General features: G+C 38.6%; 1 protein-coding gene across 1 annotated transcript in view; it reads right to left on the bottom strand.

The window, feature by feature from the left end:
* Window positions 1-3,139: 3,139 nt before the first annotated feature.
* Window positions 3,140-18,782, bottom strand: part of CHIC2 (cysteine rich hydrophobic domain 2) — a 36,309-nt gene continuing 20,666 nt past the window's right edge. Inside the window, exons 2-6 of the mRNA XM_058192257.1 lie at window positions 15,648-15,702; window positions 15,333-15,488; window positions 7,960-8,016; window positions 7,731-7,790; window positions 3,140-3,337 (exon numbers count right to left, since the gene is read on the bottom strand). Coding sequence (XP_058048240.1) covers window positions 3,287-3,337; window positions 7,731-7,790; window positions 7,960-8,016; window positions 15,333-15,488; window positions 15,648-15,702 — 379 coding nt within the window. The 3' untranslated portion in view covers window positions 3,140-3,286. The remainder of the gene's footprint in view (window positions 3,338-7,730; window positions 7,791-7,959; window positions 8,017-15,332; window positions 15,489-15,647; window positions 15,703-18,782) is intronic.

Below are 18,782 nucleotides of genomic sequence, written 5' to 3'. Positions count from 1 at the left end.
AAAGCAAGATTTTTCACAAGGTCACTTTGTCCTTCAATTTAAATTGAAATCCTACATCATTCTAGTGACTCTAAGCATCTCCAAAGTCATGAGAACTTACGCTGTTTAACAAAACTTGTTAGTTGGATCAGATTTATTGGGGTTGTACCGCCATCCAACAGATTACCTGAGCTAGCTCAGATGTATTATTTAACTAAGAGAAAAATACAATATTGGAGCAGTCCTCATTTCATTAAGTGTCTTTATAGCCCTAATGATAGTTGCAAATCTATCCATGTAAAGTTCCGACTGACAAAAACTTTTGAGGAAGAAAATATTTATAAGCCAAGTTTTTCTAATGGAACAAATCAAACGTTCAACCTACTCAGCAGTTATATCCATATACAGGAGCTCTAGCATGCAGGCCAAGCTTCTTGCACATGCAAGAAATTGCCAATTTCTTTCCCCAGGAAAACTAAATAGTGCAAAACGGATCCTTGGAAAAAGGCCCTACCTTCACAGAAGTAAAGAGAGAGACCCAAGAAGCTAAGAGGGAATAGCAATTTTCTCTCCACTTTAGGGACAGAGGTGAATTTTACATCTTCTGTGCTTAAGACTCCACGCCAACAACACAGATGTAAGGATAATAAGCCCATTCAAATCAATAAGCACACTGTGTTGGAAAACAGCCCAAGCCTTCATTATTAATATTTATGTTCTAAGACATTATGGAAATTTCACAAAAGATGAGAAAATGCAAAAAAAAAAAAAGCAGATCATGAACGATAGGAAATAGTTTTGGAATACCTGAATAAAACTACATAGGCTGCATTCATGTATCATAATCAACCATGGGGTAAACTTGAATGATCTTTTAAAATCAAACTAGAATCAGTTTTGCAGATGGGCAAAGTAATTTTAGCTTTGGGCCAATTTAATTTGTTTTCCTTCTTTTTGGTTATCCTTCTATCTGAGGCCCAGTTAAAAAGTGGTCCTTAGTAGGGTACAAACCAAAAGTGAACCAGGAAAGAATCCAACCTGTACATATCTGTTATCATTTTCCACATTAGCTCAATCAAGGTTGCAGTCAGCAAGCCAGCAACAAACCGTGGTTTCAAACCCTAGTTTAATGCCCTAAAATAAACCATGGTTTCATTCACGCAACACGCTCAGCCCCAAACAAGCAAACTGTATCGTGGCTTAAACTAATACGGAAATTATCCATTTTAAAGAGAGTCCAGGAGTACATATGTCGAGCAAAGTACAATGCATAGCCAGTTGTATTGATTTCAGAAAGAGAAGGGCCTACACAAATGCTCTGTTTGTCTCCCATTGAGATTCTGAGATTTAGAAATGCTAGACTCTGGATGAACCACAACAAGATTAGCCAATGAAAGTATATTGGAGCCACTATATGGTGTGATATGCAAGCAGAGCTTTAAATTGTCACAAAATATATTCAAAATATATTAGCAATCTGTTGTGAGAAGCGAACATTGGCAAATACACAATAAACGTATTTGTATATGACAATAAAGCAAAACACATATTTAAATGAAAAGGACTGATATTTTTGTAGTAGTGGGATAAACATTTCATTAATACAAATATTATGCAAATTGTATTCGTTGGCTATTCACATTATTGCTCTGCTACATGAAGAACAGGCCCTTAAAATATGTTATATTTCACCTACATTAAAATCCAGAAACAAATGTTTGAGAAGTAACTGCATACAACAGGCATTGAACTTAATACATGAAGATATGCACAGCCAAGAAATTAAAAACTGGCCTGACCAAAGCATATTATTACATACTCATATTTTTTAAATGTTTCCTTGTGCAAACAATAAAATAAAACAGAAAGCTAACCATGTAAACATAAAATTTAAAAGTTAGAATGCAGTATTTACTTCAGACATTCAGTAAACTATTAATTCAAATAACCATTTTTTAAATTCATCCACCTGAAATACAGATGTAAAAATCAAGACATTAACGACACATCTAGCATCTGGTACAAATGCTGTTAATGTTTTACACATAAAGGCCCCAACCCAAGGGAAAGCTTCAAAATAAAGGAGAATATTAGTTGCACTTAAGTCCTAATGGAATAAACAGAACTTGAGAGCATTAGAAACCAATAAACTAGGCCCAGTGATTTTAATGGGATTTAAATGCAGCTTTCTATGGGTTGGAGCCAAACACTGTAACATTCAATAACGCAAAACTACTGAAATATTAACAAATATATTTCTGCCCATCTTGCATCCTCATGTACTATTCAATTGGGTAAACAATAAGAAAGCTGTTACATGGCATGAAGCACAATGCTTGCTGGCTTGCACGCCGACAGACATATCACTCGCTCATTCACACTCCCCTCTCTCACAAGCACCCACACAAACACATATGGAGTTGGTATAAACAAAATATCACTTTATTTTTTTCCCCACCATGATTAAGAGATTAGGAGTAGAACCCTGGGTTCTCTTCAGTCACTTCGAATCTCTTAGCCACAGGAAGATTATCTACTGTTGTCCATGCAGCAGCCCTCTAAGGAAATACTAGTCAATTTTACAGTCCTGAGCAGGATTAGACATTAGACGCCTGCAAATCTGCGACTTAAAAGCCTTTTCGTGGAGAAATAGCAATCCATGTTCAAGTTTCTGGAGAAGGAACATCTTCTGAGCAGACAGGATTTCCCCCCCCCCCCAAGATACAGGATAAGGAATGGATGCTAGGGGCTATGAAGGAATACTGCTTGTTGGCTCAGAAGAGACTGGTTTTATATCTCAGAGAGGAGGAGGAGGAGGAGGAGGGGAAAAAATCTGATACAAACAGATATTGTCATCAGCCAAATATGGTGAGATTTAGATTTAGAGATGCAAGTGCACAGGTTAAAAATGATTGCCAATTTTCATGTCTATCTTGGGGTTAGAATACTTATAGCTATTTTCATTTGTATACAATAGCTATGCATATATACATATAGAAACACACACATGTATGTATGTGTGTGCATATTCAAACACATACCCACACATATTACCCATACCTCAAGACCAGGGTTCATTAACAGAAAGGGGGAAGGTAATAATTTAAACCTCACAGAATGCTATGTGCCAAATTTGACAAAATGAACTTTGAACGTGTCGTTCAAAAAAAAAAAAATCCGGAAAGAAAAAGAACGAAGACCACCACAAGATCCTGTAGAACCAACTCTGTATCATTACGAGGAGAGCACCAAGCAAGGCACCATTGGAAATGAAACATACTCAGGAAGTCTCTAGGTAAAGCAAATGCTAATCTGGTTGGAAAATTGGTGTCTTTGGTAAAAATTCTATAAGAATGACCTGTTAAAACAGAGAGAGAAAGGAAAAAATGAATTATGGACAGCATTGTTATTTTCAAAGTTTCTTAGCAGGCGTTTTCAGCATGAAAAGGCAATAACCCATAGCCAGGATCCAAATAACTATAGGCAAAGCCAAGAGAGCTTTTAATTTTGTTTTTATGCTGCGCCCATGAGCAATTGTTTCTGAATTTCCTCCCAGTTTAAAAACATTTTGTCAGTGTAATGCAGATTTAAAGCTGACCAGCCATTGTAAGGATGTGGCCCACTGAGCATGAGTCAGCAGGGTTATTGCTGCTGTCTATATAAGGGAGGGCATCACTGTCTCTCCTTCTGTATCTGCATTGTAGTTCTCCACGTAGAGTTGAAGAATGATTGCTTGTCTGGTATGTGCCTACCACGTGTATATCTGTATATAGAGAGTCTTGTATATAAACCACTGTTTATAAGACAAACCTTGGTGTCCTGTAGTTTGCTCCTGGGTTGTCTCAAAATAGTAGTCATGCTATACACACTCTGACACATTTTTGCAACCGACATGTATGTGGTCAGGAACAAAGGAGGTTACTTTTTCCTAAGTTTATCTATTTGTATAACTACAGTATTTTTTGGTCTACAAGACACACATTTGCACCCCCAAAAATGGGTAGAAATGTCTGTGTGTCTTATAAAGTGAATGTTGCCGAAGCCCCGCCCACCCGCTGGCACCCACTCTTTGGCCTCTGCCTCCCAGCAATTTGCCTCCTTGTGTCGTGTCCCACTCCTCCGCTGATGGCCGGGTCAGGGAAATCCGAATCAGGCGTGCCTCCGCAGCTCTGCCAAAGTCCTAGCAAAGTCCTCAGGGCAGGCAGGAGACCAGAAAGTGACTTCAGCAAGATATGTTTAGACTTTGCCTGACTTAGAGAATGCCAGAAAGCAGGTCCTTTATATAGGCCATGGGGTGTGGCTCCATGACTCAGCACTTATCCAGGCCTGCCCCTCCCTTCCTTCTGTTGACGCCGCCTATCAAGTCTTCTGATGCAAGGGTCACTCCAGTCTGCAGCTGTTGGCAATTGACCTCCCTCAGGCTCACATGCTGTGGAGGAGGGGGAGGGGTCTAGTTGCTCCGTTTGCCTGGGCATGGAGCCAGAGCTGGGGGCTGGAGATACTTCTTCCTCTTCAGCCTGTCTGGGCATGGAGCCAGGGCTGGGGCCGGGAGGCATACTAGGACATTCCTCCGTGTTCGGAAGCAGATAAGAAGGCCCCGGCTGTGGTGAGATCGGACGAGACACAACACCTTGCAGCAAAGAGCCTGGTCAGCTTCAGCACAGCCTGATTTAGCACCAGCAGCTGACTGGCGGTTGGATCGGCCTCCTGGAATACCGCTGGACTGCCGCTGCCCATCGCTGCTGCCTCCGCATGCCCCATTTTTGGCCTCCGCATGTTCCATTTTCAGCCTGTTCCAAGAGACAAGTTATCCCGCCGCCTGGAACGGGCCAAAAATGGGATGTGCGGAGGTCAAAAATGGGATGCGCAGAGACCAAAATGGGGTGCACAGAGGCAGCGACTGGCGGCAGCGATCCACGCAGCCTGGAACAGCTGATTGGTGGCATTCCAGGAGGCTGATCCAACCGCCAATCAGCTGCTTGTGCTAAATCAGGCTGTGCTGAAGCTGACCAGGCTCTTTGCTGTTTGCTGCAAAGAGGCAAATTGCTGGGAGACAGAGGCAGATTTTTTCCCCCCTTATTTTCCTCCCCAAAATCTAGGAGCGTCTTATAGTCCGGAGCGTTTTATACTGTGAAAAATACAGTAAGTAGTTTGCGCTTTTCTTCCTAGGGCTGTGAGTGACTAGTCCAAAGTCAGCCAGCTGGCTTCGTGACTAAAGCAGGACTGGAACTCATGGATTCTTGATGGACATGTCTTTTATGTACACTGAGAGCATATGCACCAAGACAAATTCCTTGTGTGTCCAATCACACTTGGCCAATAAAATTTTTTATTCTATTCTATCCTAGTAAGTTATTCATGGCAGAGGGAAAGGCAACTGATCTAAAAGAAATTCATTTTAAGAATTAGCTTGGAAGGAGGGTAGCAAATATTACAACTTAGTTTAGTGAAAGTACTGCCTTATTAAAATTTATATCATCAGATATAGGGGACTGTGTTCTGCAATATAAAAGAACTAAAATGAAAGATTAATTTTAATTGTTAATAAAATATTTATGTCTATCAGGCTATTTAGTCTTCCTAAGATAGGCCAAATGAACTGGTTCTTTCAGTGTATTTTATCTCCCAAGAAAATACAAATTCTGAAAATATTAAGGAATATTTGTCACATTGTTCTTGCAATAAGCATGCTCTTGTAAGACTCTTGTCTGACTGATATGTTTACTACACCTCAAGAGATTGTCAAAGATTATGCTAAGTTTAAAAAGTTCAACTTCTGCATATCAATTTTATATCTGAGAATAACCCGCATAAGTATTACAATGCAACTGTACAATATGAGAAATAGCAGAAATTTGGAGACCACCTCCAGAATAGAGGTTACCTAGAAACGGGCCCCAATGCAGTTTGGGACTCCTTTTGCCATTCAAACATACCTTGGAGTACAAATATATGTGACCACCAGTTAGGTATGCATAGTAAAAGTGCAATCTAAGTTATGCAAATATAAAAATCAACGTGTTGTGACATTCACAACTGTGTTCTCGTTTTTAATACTAAACATTAAAGTACTTCAATAGTAAAATAACGGAGCTGGGCAGCATTTCATATTCAAAGCTAAACTGGCACTTTGAATCAGGTAGTAGCCCTCTCATACTACCTACCAGCAACTGCTTAAAGCAGCTGCATCTTTTCTCAGGATTGTGTGGCTGCCTCCACCACTGCAACCTGATCCTGTGGAAATAGGTGTGTGGTTTATGGGAGCTGCCATCAGGTGCTGTGTGGACACTCATGTGCCCTTCTTCAAGTCGGAAATTCTGCATAGCTGCTTTCTAAACTGACCTGGAGTTTGTCGTGTGCATTGTAATACTATTACAACAGGCTCAAAGGCTGGGATATTAACTTATTACCCTCTGAACATGTGAGTGGAAAGCGGTAATTGTAATCAAGAGTATCTCTATATGAGCATGCAAAAAGTCTATTATTTTTTATTATGGTCTTATAAAGGCCAGAAGCTTGAAGTAATTATTAAAATAAAGTGCTGAATTCTTTACATAGCCAATCTTAAAAACCAGTGCCAAAAATTCTTTTCTTGCCTTCAATTATTGCAAAGTTATCATGCGTCTGCTATCATAAATTAACATGTTCGCTATAATAGATGATCATAAATTAACATGTTAAGTATAATAGATGTTAAAAAGAAACAGTTTGTTGAATAGAGCTACTCTGTAAAAAGGGCATTTTAGGCAGTCTTTTATGTTTTAGGCTAGATATAGGCCTTAGTATTTCCTCTTTTTCAGTGCTAACAGAAAAGATGATTTTAAGATAATTTGTAACTATTTAAGCACTGTTTTAAATCAATCTTTTAACATACTGTCTATAATGCGTGCATTGTGTTAAATAATAGACAAGATATATAATTAAAAGGCATGGATGTGTTAGAAACAGCTAACGCAAGATACTTTTGCAGGTTAGTCTTAATTTGTTAACCCCTGCTTATATCTTAAACTTTCATAATGCTGGCATATTTTGCAATAGTATATTTGTTAGAGAGGGCTGATTTTGTGACAGTCAATTCTCCTGTGTGCCCCAGAAAAATACAAAGAACAATAAAGTAGAACAATTTTGATGGCAAAGACTGCAAAAGGAAGAACTTTTGCATCTTCAAAAGTCTTTATAAAAATATGCAAAGTTCTGCTTCAGAAGCAGGAAGAAGACCTAAACTTCCTTTCTTACAACCAGGGCTTTTAAAACATTTAGAGTGAAGGCAGTACTTTCAGGGCTGCTGAGATATAGGAGCAGTTAAAATCTACAAAGCCTTTATAGAGCTCCTAAGCTCCAACCGCTCAGTTGAAAGGTCTTTTCCATACGCCAAGACTTGATTAGCATTATATAAAACAGCCCACGTCTAATTCACTGCGTAGCCAAAGTTGCAGTTATTCTTTTTATACAGCATTTGAAAATTTCACACCCCATCAGCACATGTGCAAGCCATTTTATCTTGGCAATTAATTTATTATTTTTCCCCCCTTCCAAGGACACAGTGAAGCCTTGTTTTCAAGTCATTCATAACTTTATAAATCAGCCCTGCGCATGAAACCATGCATCTGTGAACCGTAGAAAATCCATGCCACTCAGGCGATTAAGCCTCCTGACACCTTTGCTGATTAATAATCGTGGAAAGAATAAGATCAGAAGCAAAATAAATGATCATTTAATAGAGAAACGCACAAAACAGCCCTTTAACTTACATATTCCATCATGTTATTCGATTCACATTTCCTTTTGCTTAGCCTCCAATGCAAGCACAGCTAGACAACGGAGAGAAAGGGGAAGAAGAAAAATGAGCGATGTTTTATTGCCGGCATTGAGACACCCCCGTTTGTCCACTTTTCATATTTGGCCTTCAACAAAAGCATCTGTTTCCATACTGAGCCACTCTAGCCCCAGCAGTACGAAGCTGCTCCCTGCAGTACTCACCTTGTGGTATAATCTATTGTTTTCCCATTCTAATAACTTCTCAATCGATCTTCGTGTCTAGAAGGCAAGTAAAAAGAATTTTTTTACTCCCAAGTTGCTTTAGGGGGAAAAAAGAAAGTTTGTTTTGTAACCCGCCTTTATGTGAAAATGTTTCGGCAGAAAAGAGACACAGGAGGGGGAACTCAGTAATGGTAGTTTGTTGTACTCTACATTTACTTGTTGGAGTCATAGTAATAAGAGGTTATGCATGCTTACAGAGAGTAAAATGGAAGCAAAGCAACTTTTCAGAAATACCCAAATAGTTGGAAAACATATGAAGCTATGCATTAACGAAGGGTTTTTAGGAACATTAATTCACAATCCACTGAATCTAATCTAATGGGATGCGTTTTTCAAGCAACCTACACAAGAACAATAGGGATTTTCACATAAAACAGATACAAGTTGTAAATCTATGCTCTCTCATTTAACACATCGTGTAAAATTATGCAGAAGCATTTGATCCTTAAATCTCTTGCACCGAAATTCTCAGTTCTAAACACAGGAATTAAATCTTCCTGCAAAACCCACAACTTTAAACACTCAGTAAGCATTCTGATTGAGTCGTAATAGAAATGCAGCTTACTGTTTATAGTCATTTGATGGCCGTGCCATCAACCACACAACAATAAGACGGGGTTTATAGTCTTTATGCATAAGGAAGGATAAATCATGACACCAGGTGTTGAGATGAGACTAGTGTTGCAGGTGCAAAGGCATGGATCACTGAGCCTTGTGGCAAATTCAACTTTGTACAGCTGCAGTTTCCTTATAAGGCAAAGAGAAGGGGGGGCATTTGAGGGAGGGGGGGGTGGAAAAGCATCTCGCACTTCAACTGAAGCTAAACAAGAGGTGTTATAAACTGCATCCCTAGTCCAGCAAGATTTTTTTAAAATTATTATTTAAACTTACTCTTCATATTTACTGAGTGTTGTCAAAAAAAAGAAGCAGAAAACAGTATATGAATTGATCTATAGGCAAACATATTTATGAGCGAACATGTATACAAGCAAGTCTGTATGGGCTAATATAAAGGGAGGGGGGAGAGAGATTCTTTGCATTTCCAACCAACGCAAATGCACAAATCTTCGTTGTGCCTAGATGAAAGAATCAACTATTACGGATGAATTGTAAGGTTCTGTGCCATCTTTTTTCCTAAAAAGAAGGGATTCCAGTCACCTTTTAACAGCGACGACTAAATTACCGCATTGTAGTTTTTGAAGTTCTGTTACTTTTGGCTAATACTTTTTATTTTATTTTATGAAAGACGGGGCCTGCCCTTTAACAATGATCAGCAGACCTCTCTTGTTTCTTTGTAAAGATAGCCTTTTAGAGCCTGCTCTCCTTTTAAATGAAAATAGGGCAGCAGTTATGGTCACACTTTTGTTAATTTAGTTGCCAGTCAGCTCCAAATCAAAAGAAAATAAGGCTGCAGAGTGTAATTAACATTCAGTTCAGTCGTTTTGTCCCTTGTCTAGCCCCCTAAGCTTTGTTAAAATTGCCATCTGAATGCTGAAGGCTGTAGGGAAATCGATTTGATTCTAATCGCACCATGAAAAGAACATGATCTAACTGCTTTCAGCCCTCAGTAAATCTGTACTAGGTCTTTAGCACAATGCAACTTCCAATTTAAAAAGCACTGAATGTCTCGTCAATGACTTTGTGAAGGAAAAAAAAGAACAAGGAGCAGACATAAAAATTCCAATAGTTGTTTAAGCATTAAAGCTCATTTGCATCACAGCAAACCTGAAAAGGGCTGACCTCTCAAACCGCCTCTCAGGTCTATGAAGTTGTAGCCTTGACAAGCTCACATTGACAGAGCTCATTGACTCTGAAAGGCTACTCTATCAATGGTGAAAAATGGCAATAGGTTCTCCTCCGAGAGGGCATCTGCCTGTGCCCACCCGCTGTTAAACCAATGGCAAAACCCGATTCAAAAAATGTGAAGCTACCTTGTAATCTTTCTTGCCAGAGCCTTTTAAATAATAGATTACGGCTGCTGTACAATTTAAATTTCATTGCTTGCATGGAGGGGAAGGAGAAAGGGTGGCAAAGAAACCAGCTTCCCAAATACTAGTACAATTAAACACTTTACATTATAAATAGGAAACTGAATATGGGAAGATTCAATGCAACCCTCTGAAGGAGCCTTCTGCAGATTTTTTTGAAAAAATTAACATTTAATGACTGTTATTCTTAATTTGGAGGAAATCTTAAGCACAAATTGAACGGCATCCTGATTTAAGGCAACATAAAAACCCATTTTTAAAAAAGAAAATTAAAAACAATATTAAACAAACAACATGCATGTGGAAAACAAGCTTGGTTTTTATACTTTTATGTCAATTTATCCTGTCCTAAGATTCAATGAAGATACCACTGATGTTCCCCTCTATAAAAATATTCCAGTTTTTTAAATAATTTCATCGTTACTTAAATGCTGCCAAGTATTTAAACTTGCTCAACCCCTGGCCAATAAACAAAACAGGAATGAGTGTTTAAATACACAATAATAAATACAATCTTGAGGACCCAGATTGTTGGGGGCAATAAAAGTTGACTTTGTATATAATATACAAATGGATGAAGAATATTGCTTAACACTGTGTAAGCCGCCCTGAGTCTTCGGAGAAGGGCGGGATATAAATTCAAATAAAAAATGAAACATAAGCAAGTACTTCGAAGGCTGAGGAAGAAAAGGTGACTTTAAAGAGCATCACTCAATTCTTAGATCAAGCTTCCTTTCCTCTCTATTTGCCAGGTGAAAAAAAGAGACTGACATGTGCAGCTTAATTAATAATGATACTTGACAGCTCAGTGATTTACAGTGAGGAGCAGGTGAGGACATTCACAGCCCAAGAGGGGCTCTTGATCTGAGAGCAAGACTGGCGATTTCAATCACAGCCCTACAGAAAACTTTCTAAGAACATTTGATAACACAAAACAAAACCAAAAGGGAAAAGACATTAGGAAGATTTTGAACACGAACCATCGCATGTGTTTTTCTTTAAAACCAGATTAATACTTATTTTCTGGGAACAAGGTATGATTGTTTATGGAAACCACTCAGCCTAATAGTTCTTAAATAAATAAAAGGGCCACAGCGGGTCACAATACTGAAGCCATTTTATCCTATGTGAGTTTACTGAGGCCCTTTGTGTACGATGGACGACTTTCAAATTTTTTCTATTACTTAGAGAAGCTTAATGAACTTGTTCTAAAATTGTATAATAAAAATTTTAAGTACTGGTTTTAATGTAATTCTATCGTGAAGATGATCCTTAAATAAAAGATAATTTTTAAGTTGTCAATGTAGGGCATTTTTGATGGTCTACAACACATTATTCAAAAAAAAAGAGAGAGAGAGATCTGGGTCTGAAAGACCAAGGGAAAGTATGGCCATGTGAGGATAAACACAATCCATAAAATTGCACAACAGTTTTACTAACAATAGGAATAACTTATACATGTACTGCAATTTTATTTTAAGCATATGAATTATTTCTCTATCAGAAAATCCTGAACATAGAAAGCCCCCATTTTGCTACTGTGAAAAGAGTTTTAACTACATTGGGGAGACAGGATTTCTTGTAAATTTAAAAGTAGTAACGTGCTAGGAAGACTTTTTTGACTATTTTTGTAATTCACTGTTTAAATTAAAGGCAGCACCCTTTTGGAAATGTTTGAAGCAACAACTCCTGCTGTGTCTTCTCAAGTGGAGTCAAATTATTCCTCAGAATGGAGATCATGGTATTCTTTCTATGGGCTGTACTAAAAGAAGGGGGGGGAAAGATTTTCTCCTTTCTAATATTTTAGAAAATAATTTTAAAAAATATTTAAAACCCCATGGACCAACAGGTATTAATTTAGCTTAATTACAAAATTGAACTTAGTCTGAAAATGTTGTTATTTCTCACTGGCTGAACAAACTATGAACAAGGCAAAATTAGCGCTATCAATTACAGAAATAAACACAATACCTTATTTACTACATTTTATAACAATTAAATATTCTGCATTAATTTAGTCCATTTTCTTAATATACCTTCAGTAAATGAAGTACTAGGGGATCCTAGAAAATAAAGAGGCAGTGGGCGTGCAGAGAGGAAGACTGAGGAATGTCTACTTATCCATTGGAGGCATATTCAGGCATTATGTATTCAACTTCATCTCTGCCGCCCACAATTTGACGTATTTGTAATCAGCAGTAAAACAAAAGTCCCAAACTACATTCTGAACATTAAAACCTGACATGGTAAAATGAGACAAGGTACCATGAAACACTAAGGAAACATAATTTGAGAAAGTACCGTGTTTCCCTGAAAATGACCCAATTGGAAAATAAACCCTAGCATGATTTTTCCAGATGCTTATAAGCCCTACCCCCAAAATGAGCCCCAGTTAAGATCGTCAGCCAGAGGGATGCATTTAGTACCGCATTTGCCCCAAAATAAGACATCATCTGAAAATAAGCCCTAATGTATCTTTCAGAGCAAAAATTAATGTAAGACCCGGTCTTATTTTTGGGGAAACACAGGTATAACTTTAGGACATTGAGCTGCAAATTTTAGGTAACATATTTTGCACACTGTGCATGGATTACTTTTACAATAACAAATGATAAGAAGAACTACATTTTATGCCATTTAAAAGGTGGTCTCACAGCCATTAAAACAGGATGGTAAATATTACAAAAGTGTGATCTGATAATTTTCGTTCTTATTGCTGAGCACGGAGAGCAGAAGCTGGATAGCAGAAGCCAGCCAAAGGAAGGGGATCACCAAAACGGGCAGAACATCTAGGGCAGGGATCTCCAACCTTGGCAACTTGAAGACTTGTGGACTTCAACTCCCAGAATTCCTCAGCCAGCTTTCTGGGAGTTGAAGTCCACAAGTCTTCAAGTTGCCAAGGTTGGAGACCCCTGGTCTAGGGCATGGTACTCAAAAATTGCCTTGCCAATAATCGCACAGTACAACAACTTTAGTGCTACTTGAGAAAAATGTGTGTGTGTGTAGCTGTATGCAATGGGAAGTACATATGTGTGTGCGTATCTGTTCATAAAATAATCTTAACATACGGATGAAGGAGATGTCACACATCTGAGTGTTTGTGTGCATCTCTAGGTACACAAGGAAGTGAGACTGGAAGGGCATGAATTATTCTTAGATGTATCACTGAAGTTCTGAGTTAATATATTGCACAAAAGCTTGCCTTTGCCCATTTGCGAGAGTTTGTTCCTGGAAACTGGCTTTGCTATGTCTGTGCCTATGCGGAATTATCAGTAAAGTTATACTCTTGGTAAAATAATGTCCCAGGAGTTTCTTCTGCTGCATTTACCAACGGGGACGGCTGACAACTATGCTGTATTGTTAATTCTGATCATTGTTCCTGTTTACCTTAAGAACAGTGCTTCCTGTGTGGCTGGAAAAATTTAGTAAATAGGAAATCGTGTCACGACAATTTTACTGGATCCTCAGTATAGTTGCTAGGAATAAATTTAATATTAGATGGCAACCCAGGGATATGGTGTACATGACAATATTCTTACACTTCACCAAAGAAGGCAAGGTTCAGACCACACTAGATACTGCATGTTACGAAAACATACTGTAAATCTGACGTACAGTACTCTTTAGAAGGGGGATTTAAAAATATAGGTCTCTTTTGTTACCGCTTCGGGTAGTCCTCAACTTACAACAGTTCATTTAGTGACCATTCAAAGTTACAATGGAACTGAAAAAAGTGACTTAGGGTCATTTTTCACACTTATGACCGTTGTAGCATCCCCACGGTCATGTCACCAAAATTCAGAGGCTTGGTGACTGACTCATAATTACGATGGTTACTGTGTCCTGGGGGGCGGGGCGGTGTCATATTATTATTATTATTAATTATTTATTAGATTTCTATACCGCCCTTCTCCCGAAGGACTCAGGGCGGTGTACAGCCAGAATAAAAACCCAAACAATACAATATACAATTAAAACAAAATTAAAAAAACTTATTATACAATTGGCCAAAAACTTTAAAACATTTAAAATTCTAAAAACCCATTAAAATTCATATAAAATTTAGAAATATAAAATATAGATTTAAAAATACAACAAAATTTAAGCCAGCCCCGCGCGAGTAAATAAATACGTTTTCAATTCGCGGCGAAAGGTCCGAAGGTCAGATATTTGGCGTAAATCAGGGGAAAGTTCGTTCCAGAGGGTAGGAGCCCCCACAGAGAAGGATCTTCCCCTGGGGGCCGCCAGCCGACATTGTTTGGTGGACGGCACCCTGAAAAGTCCCTCTCTGTGTTAGTGTACCGGTCGGTGGGGGGCATGAGGTAATATGATCCCCTTTTGTGACCTTCTGACAAGCAAAGTCAATGGGGGAGCCAGATTCGCTTAACAAACATGTGTACCAACTTAACAACTTCAGTGATTCACTTAACAAACGTGGCAAGGAAAGTTGCAAAATGAGGCAGACTCACTCAGCAAAAGTTTCAGTTAACAACTGAAATGTTGGGCTCAGTTGTGGTCTTAAGTCGAAGACTGCCTGCATCGTAGATCCCAGCTTCAGAAATATTAACCATATACAGTATTAAGTAACTAAAAGTTTTTCTATTTTTATTTAGAAATTTTCCCTGCAAAGTGGGGCGGGGGGGGAGGATGCAGAAGATACTAGTAACAAAATTTCAACTCATTAGGATAAGGATTCTCAAACTGCACCCTCCTAAAATGATATTATGTGAACCCTTCCCCAAGAAAACTAAACATTTCACAGCAGGGTTAATCGAGAAGTAAATGTACTATTTATTTTTAATTTTATTTATTTATTTATTTATCATTCGTACTTTTCTACCGCCCTATCTCCCTAGGGACTCAGGGCGGTTTACAGCCACTTAAAAAACATATATATATATATATATACGAGATAAAACATTAATTTAAAAAACTTATTACATAGGCCGAATATTTAAAATAGGGATATAAATAATAAAACCCCATTTAAAACCAAATTTAAACATTTAAACATTAAAAAAATTTAAAATTCTAGTCCAGTGATTACATTGTAAATTATATCAAATGTAATTATATCAAACTTCAATGCTCCCTGGATTGTAGACAGGCAAGGCCTGGGAGCAAAGCCAGACACACATTTTTGTAATGCTCACACTCTGCCTATGCAAATGGTTGCTTGGGATTTAAATAACCAACAACCCCCCACCCACCCACCAAGTGCGCGCGCACACACACACACACACACACAGTTGCTGATGGCCTCCCAGGCATTAAGGCAATCACATGGTCTAGAGCATTTATGATAATAAGTGGGGTCTAACTTACTCTTTTACTGAGGCAAATCACAGGCCACATACTACAGCCTAAGGTACAACAGCAGCAAAGGCAGCCGCAGAGTAACCACCGGACATTAACTGGAAGATTCTTCTTAAGACAGCTATTCACTCGGCTGATGCTGGCTTTGAACTCTTCAGGTGCAACCTTCAAGAATGAACCCAGAAAGCAGGATGGTAAATATATTTCTAAGATTCGATATGCATGAAGAAACCATTTTCCTGCTCTAGAAGCAGCATCAAATGCAACGTGTTGTAGTAATGTGTTAGGAGTTTTATTAACTTCACTTTCTTTGAAGGTACTTACTTTTCCTGTCAATGAGGAAGGGAACTCTGCTTCAAATTTGTTGCTCAGGCCAAACCTACAAACAAAATAAAAGACATTTTTTCACTCAACGTATTAGGACAAAAAGATTTTTAATATTTTGTTAGCATAAAGGCATTCATGGCAACGCCCGAGACATGTTCAGAAAACATTTGCTAAAGAACCACATTCTATAAACAGGAGGCCCAGGGAAGACATTTGTCTTCTCTCACATTTGACATATCTTAGCTCAGCAAGTGCAATTATTAAACACAACTCATGCATAAAATTGTGAAGCAATTCTAAACGGAATGTCTTCTCAAGAATCCATTCGAAAAGCACACTTCCAGCTGTTTTAAAGATTTCAGTATCTTGTGTGGCTTCAACAAAACAAAGATACACACAGACACACACACAAAACCAAAGGGGTTTTGCTAAATTTCAGCTAATGCACCAACTAACCTGTTACAGACCAATCTAAAAATGGTCCAAAATGCATTAGATATATCTTGACTGAATTTCTTATAATATCGTCTGTTGCTGCTTGTCTTTAGATTGGGAACAAGCACTAGAATCATATTATATGCCCATATCAGATGCAGGAACTTTCTTTCACTTTCTTTCAGTGTGCAATTTGGTATTTTTTTAAACATGAAATTGGTATTTTTTTCTCTCTTAAAATATGGAATACCGTATTTTTTGAAGTATAAGATGCGCCTTCCCCCACCGCCGCCCAAAAAAAGAGGGTGAAAATCTGGGTACATGAAGCTTCAGAAAAAAAAGCCCCCAAACAGAGCTTCAGAGGCTTTTTTTCTGAAACTGTTTCGGAGGCTTTCAGAGGCAGAAAAAAAGCAAAAAAAAAAAAAAAAAAGCAAGGCACAGAGCTCACAATCAAGGAACCTGTTGCTAAAATTCACCTCCGAGTGATCCACCTGCCAATCAGCTTTTTCTTATTTTCCTCCCCAAAAACTAAGGTGCGTCTTATACTCCGAAACATACGGTAGTTTGCTTACTTAACTGAATGAATTAGTTATTATAGGACCACTTATTCTCATGTGGATTGCTCTGTCCTTTTAAGATCAGTGGTTGGATTCCTGATGGCAGCATCTGAGAGCTATTCCAGCAGATTAGATCAGTGCTTCATTTTACTCTGGCTCCCATCAGTTGCTGAAGAATTACCCTTCAGCAACCGGTTTTTTATTTACAGATCATTAGACCATTAGTTTTCATTGTTCATATAGCAAAATAGACAGCATCGTATATGTCAATATATACCATGTGCACACAGAGAGGGGAGGCTGAATGAAACGTAATGCTTCCAGCATCATATTTAGTGTAAATAAAAGTAGTTCAATAAATTGAAATGAGAACTTAGGTCCCGTGTATTTCTTTCTACCCATAATCATCACCATTCACCACACAATTTTGCCAATGCTTGGCAGGTTTCTTAAGAGGCATCATGGAAGAATTTCATATTTTTGTCCTTTCAACCAGGTCCTGACAATCTCCATTTCACCTCTTCATTTCAGTCAAACAGATGCCCTTGAAGGCATCTGGAAAAAGGTAGAAAATCCATGTGGCTAAGAATAGATTTGTGGGGTAAGAGGTTGAGATTCAGTCTGGTTCATGAGGTCTGGTTCATAAGGTCTAGCATTATACCATGTTGCAGCAAAGTTTTCTTCTTGTGCCTCAAAATTATCCTTAGTCATTGTTTCAAAGTTTTGAGTGTTGCAGTATGGTGCTCTGAGCTGCCAGGTTCAAGAACATCCAGGTTTTGAATCTTTTTCTATAGGGAAAACTTTGCAATGATATTCCAAGTGCGGGCACTTAGGTTCTAGATCGTAATGATTTCCCATCTTCATTCTCATAAATGTGACAACTGTTGGCAAATTCCAGCTCTTGAGGGTTTCGTTTCTGCTGTTGGTATGTGAGGAGCCCATCTTACCCAAGCCTTCTGATGCTGAAGATCAATAATGTTACCCATCATTCTTGTGAAATGCCAAACTTGACAACAATGACCCTTTGCTGAATTGCACTTAGCCTGTGCCTCAATCTTTCTTATGTGCAACTCGTTGGTTGCTGCCACTTTGTTCTTGATCATATCCATCAGCTCTTCCCGCTTCTCATGTTTACATCGAGACTCACGTCAACACAGTCACTACCATAAACCATCTGTATATGGCAGTGAATTCTAATTCAGCGGTCAAAAATTATATCACAGTGTGTTGCTTAAAGCAGAATAATGCCTACTCATAGCAGAATTCCATTTCATGAACCATAGTTGCATAATCATTTCTCACAGCAACTTCCCACTAACTGAAGTGAAGGAATATATACAAAATAACATGTCAGAACCTCTGTAGAGCTTCAGGACTTCCATCTGTTGCAAACATTACTTTTCATCCAAACCTCATCCTTGCAGGGATGTTGTTATATGCCCCTTTACTCATAAATAACTTCCTATATTTCACCAAATTATGTGGCAATTTGAAATCTCATCCAGCCAGCTACATTTCTAATCACTACGTTTGCCTGGGTTTGCTGCACCTGTCTCAACAGGTGAATGCACCTAGCCAACTTTGCACAAGCTTGGCAACTAAGCAGTGTTCAGTCTGGTTAGTCTGTGGATGGGAGATCAAAATAGAGTAACAGGCCTGTGGGAAGGAGAAGAAGAGGACAACTTGGCGCAGCTAACTCGCTGTGACCAACTCATCACGGCCATCTTGCCGCGGCCAACTCACTGCAGGACAAGTCGTTGTGGGACAACTCAACAATTCAATTTAAGTATTTAAAATTATTTTAACATTATTTTAATTTTTATCATTCAGAGTTCGTTTTGTCCCTCCTTTTGCATCTTTTGCTAAATGATTAGTGTAGTTATTGTCTCGCGGTGAGTTGGCCATGGCGATTCCTACTCCCACACCACTCAAATGATGTTCATCCCAAATTGTATAGCTAAAAGTCTGTAGGAATAGCTTTCCAGAGAAAAAATTGCAGACTACAGGAACCAGGAGCACTACTCAGGTGACCCTGAGGACACAGGTAAATCTCCAAGTGCTCAACAACCCTCTAAAAGGATGCACATGACCAGCTGCCTGCATGGAATATAAATCCTTCCATTCCCCATTATCCTATCAG

Source organism: Ahaetulla prasina, chromosome 8, assembly GCF_028640845.1.
Source record: "Ahaetulla prasina isolate Xishuangbanna chromosome 8, ASM2864084v1, whole genome shotgun sequence".
In the NCBI taxonomy this organism is placed as follows: domain Eukaryota; kingdom Metazoa; phylum Chordata; class Lepidosauria; order Squamata; family Colubridae; genus Ahaetulla; species Ahaetulla prasina.
This window is presented reverse-complemented; position numbering and strand designations above follow the sequence as displayed.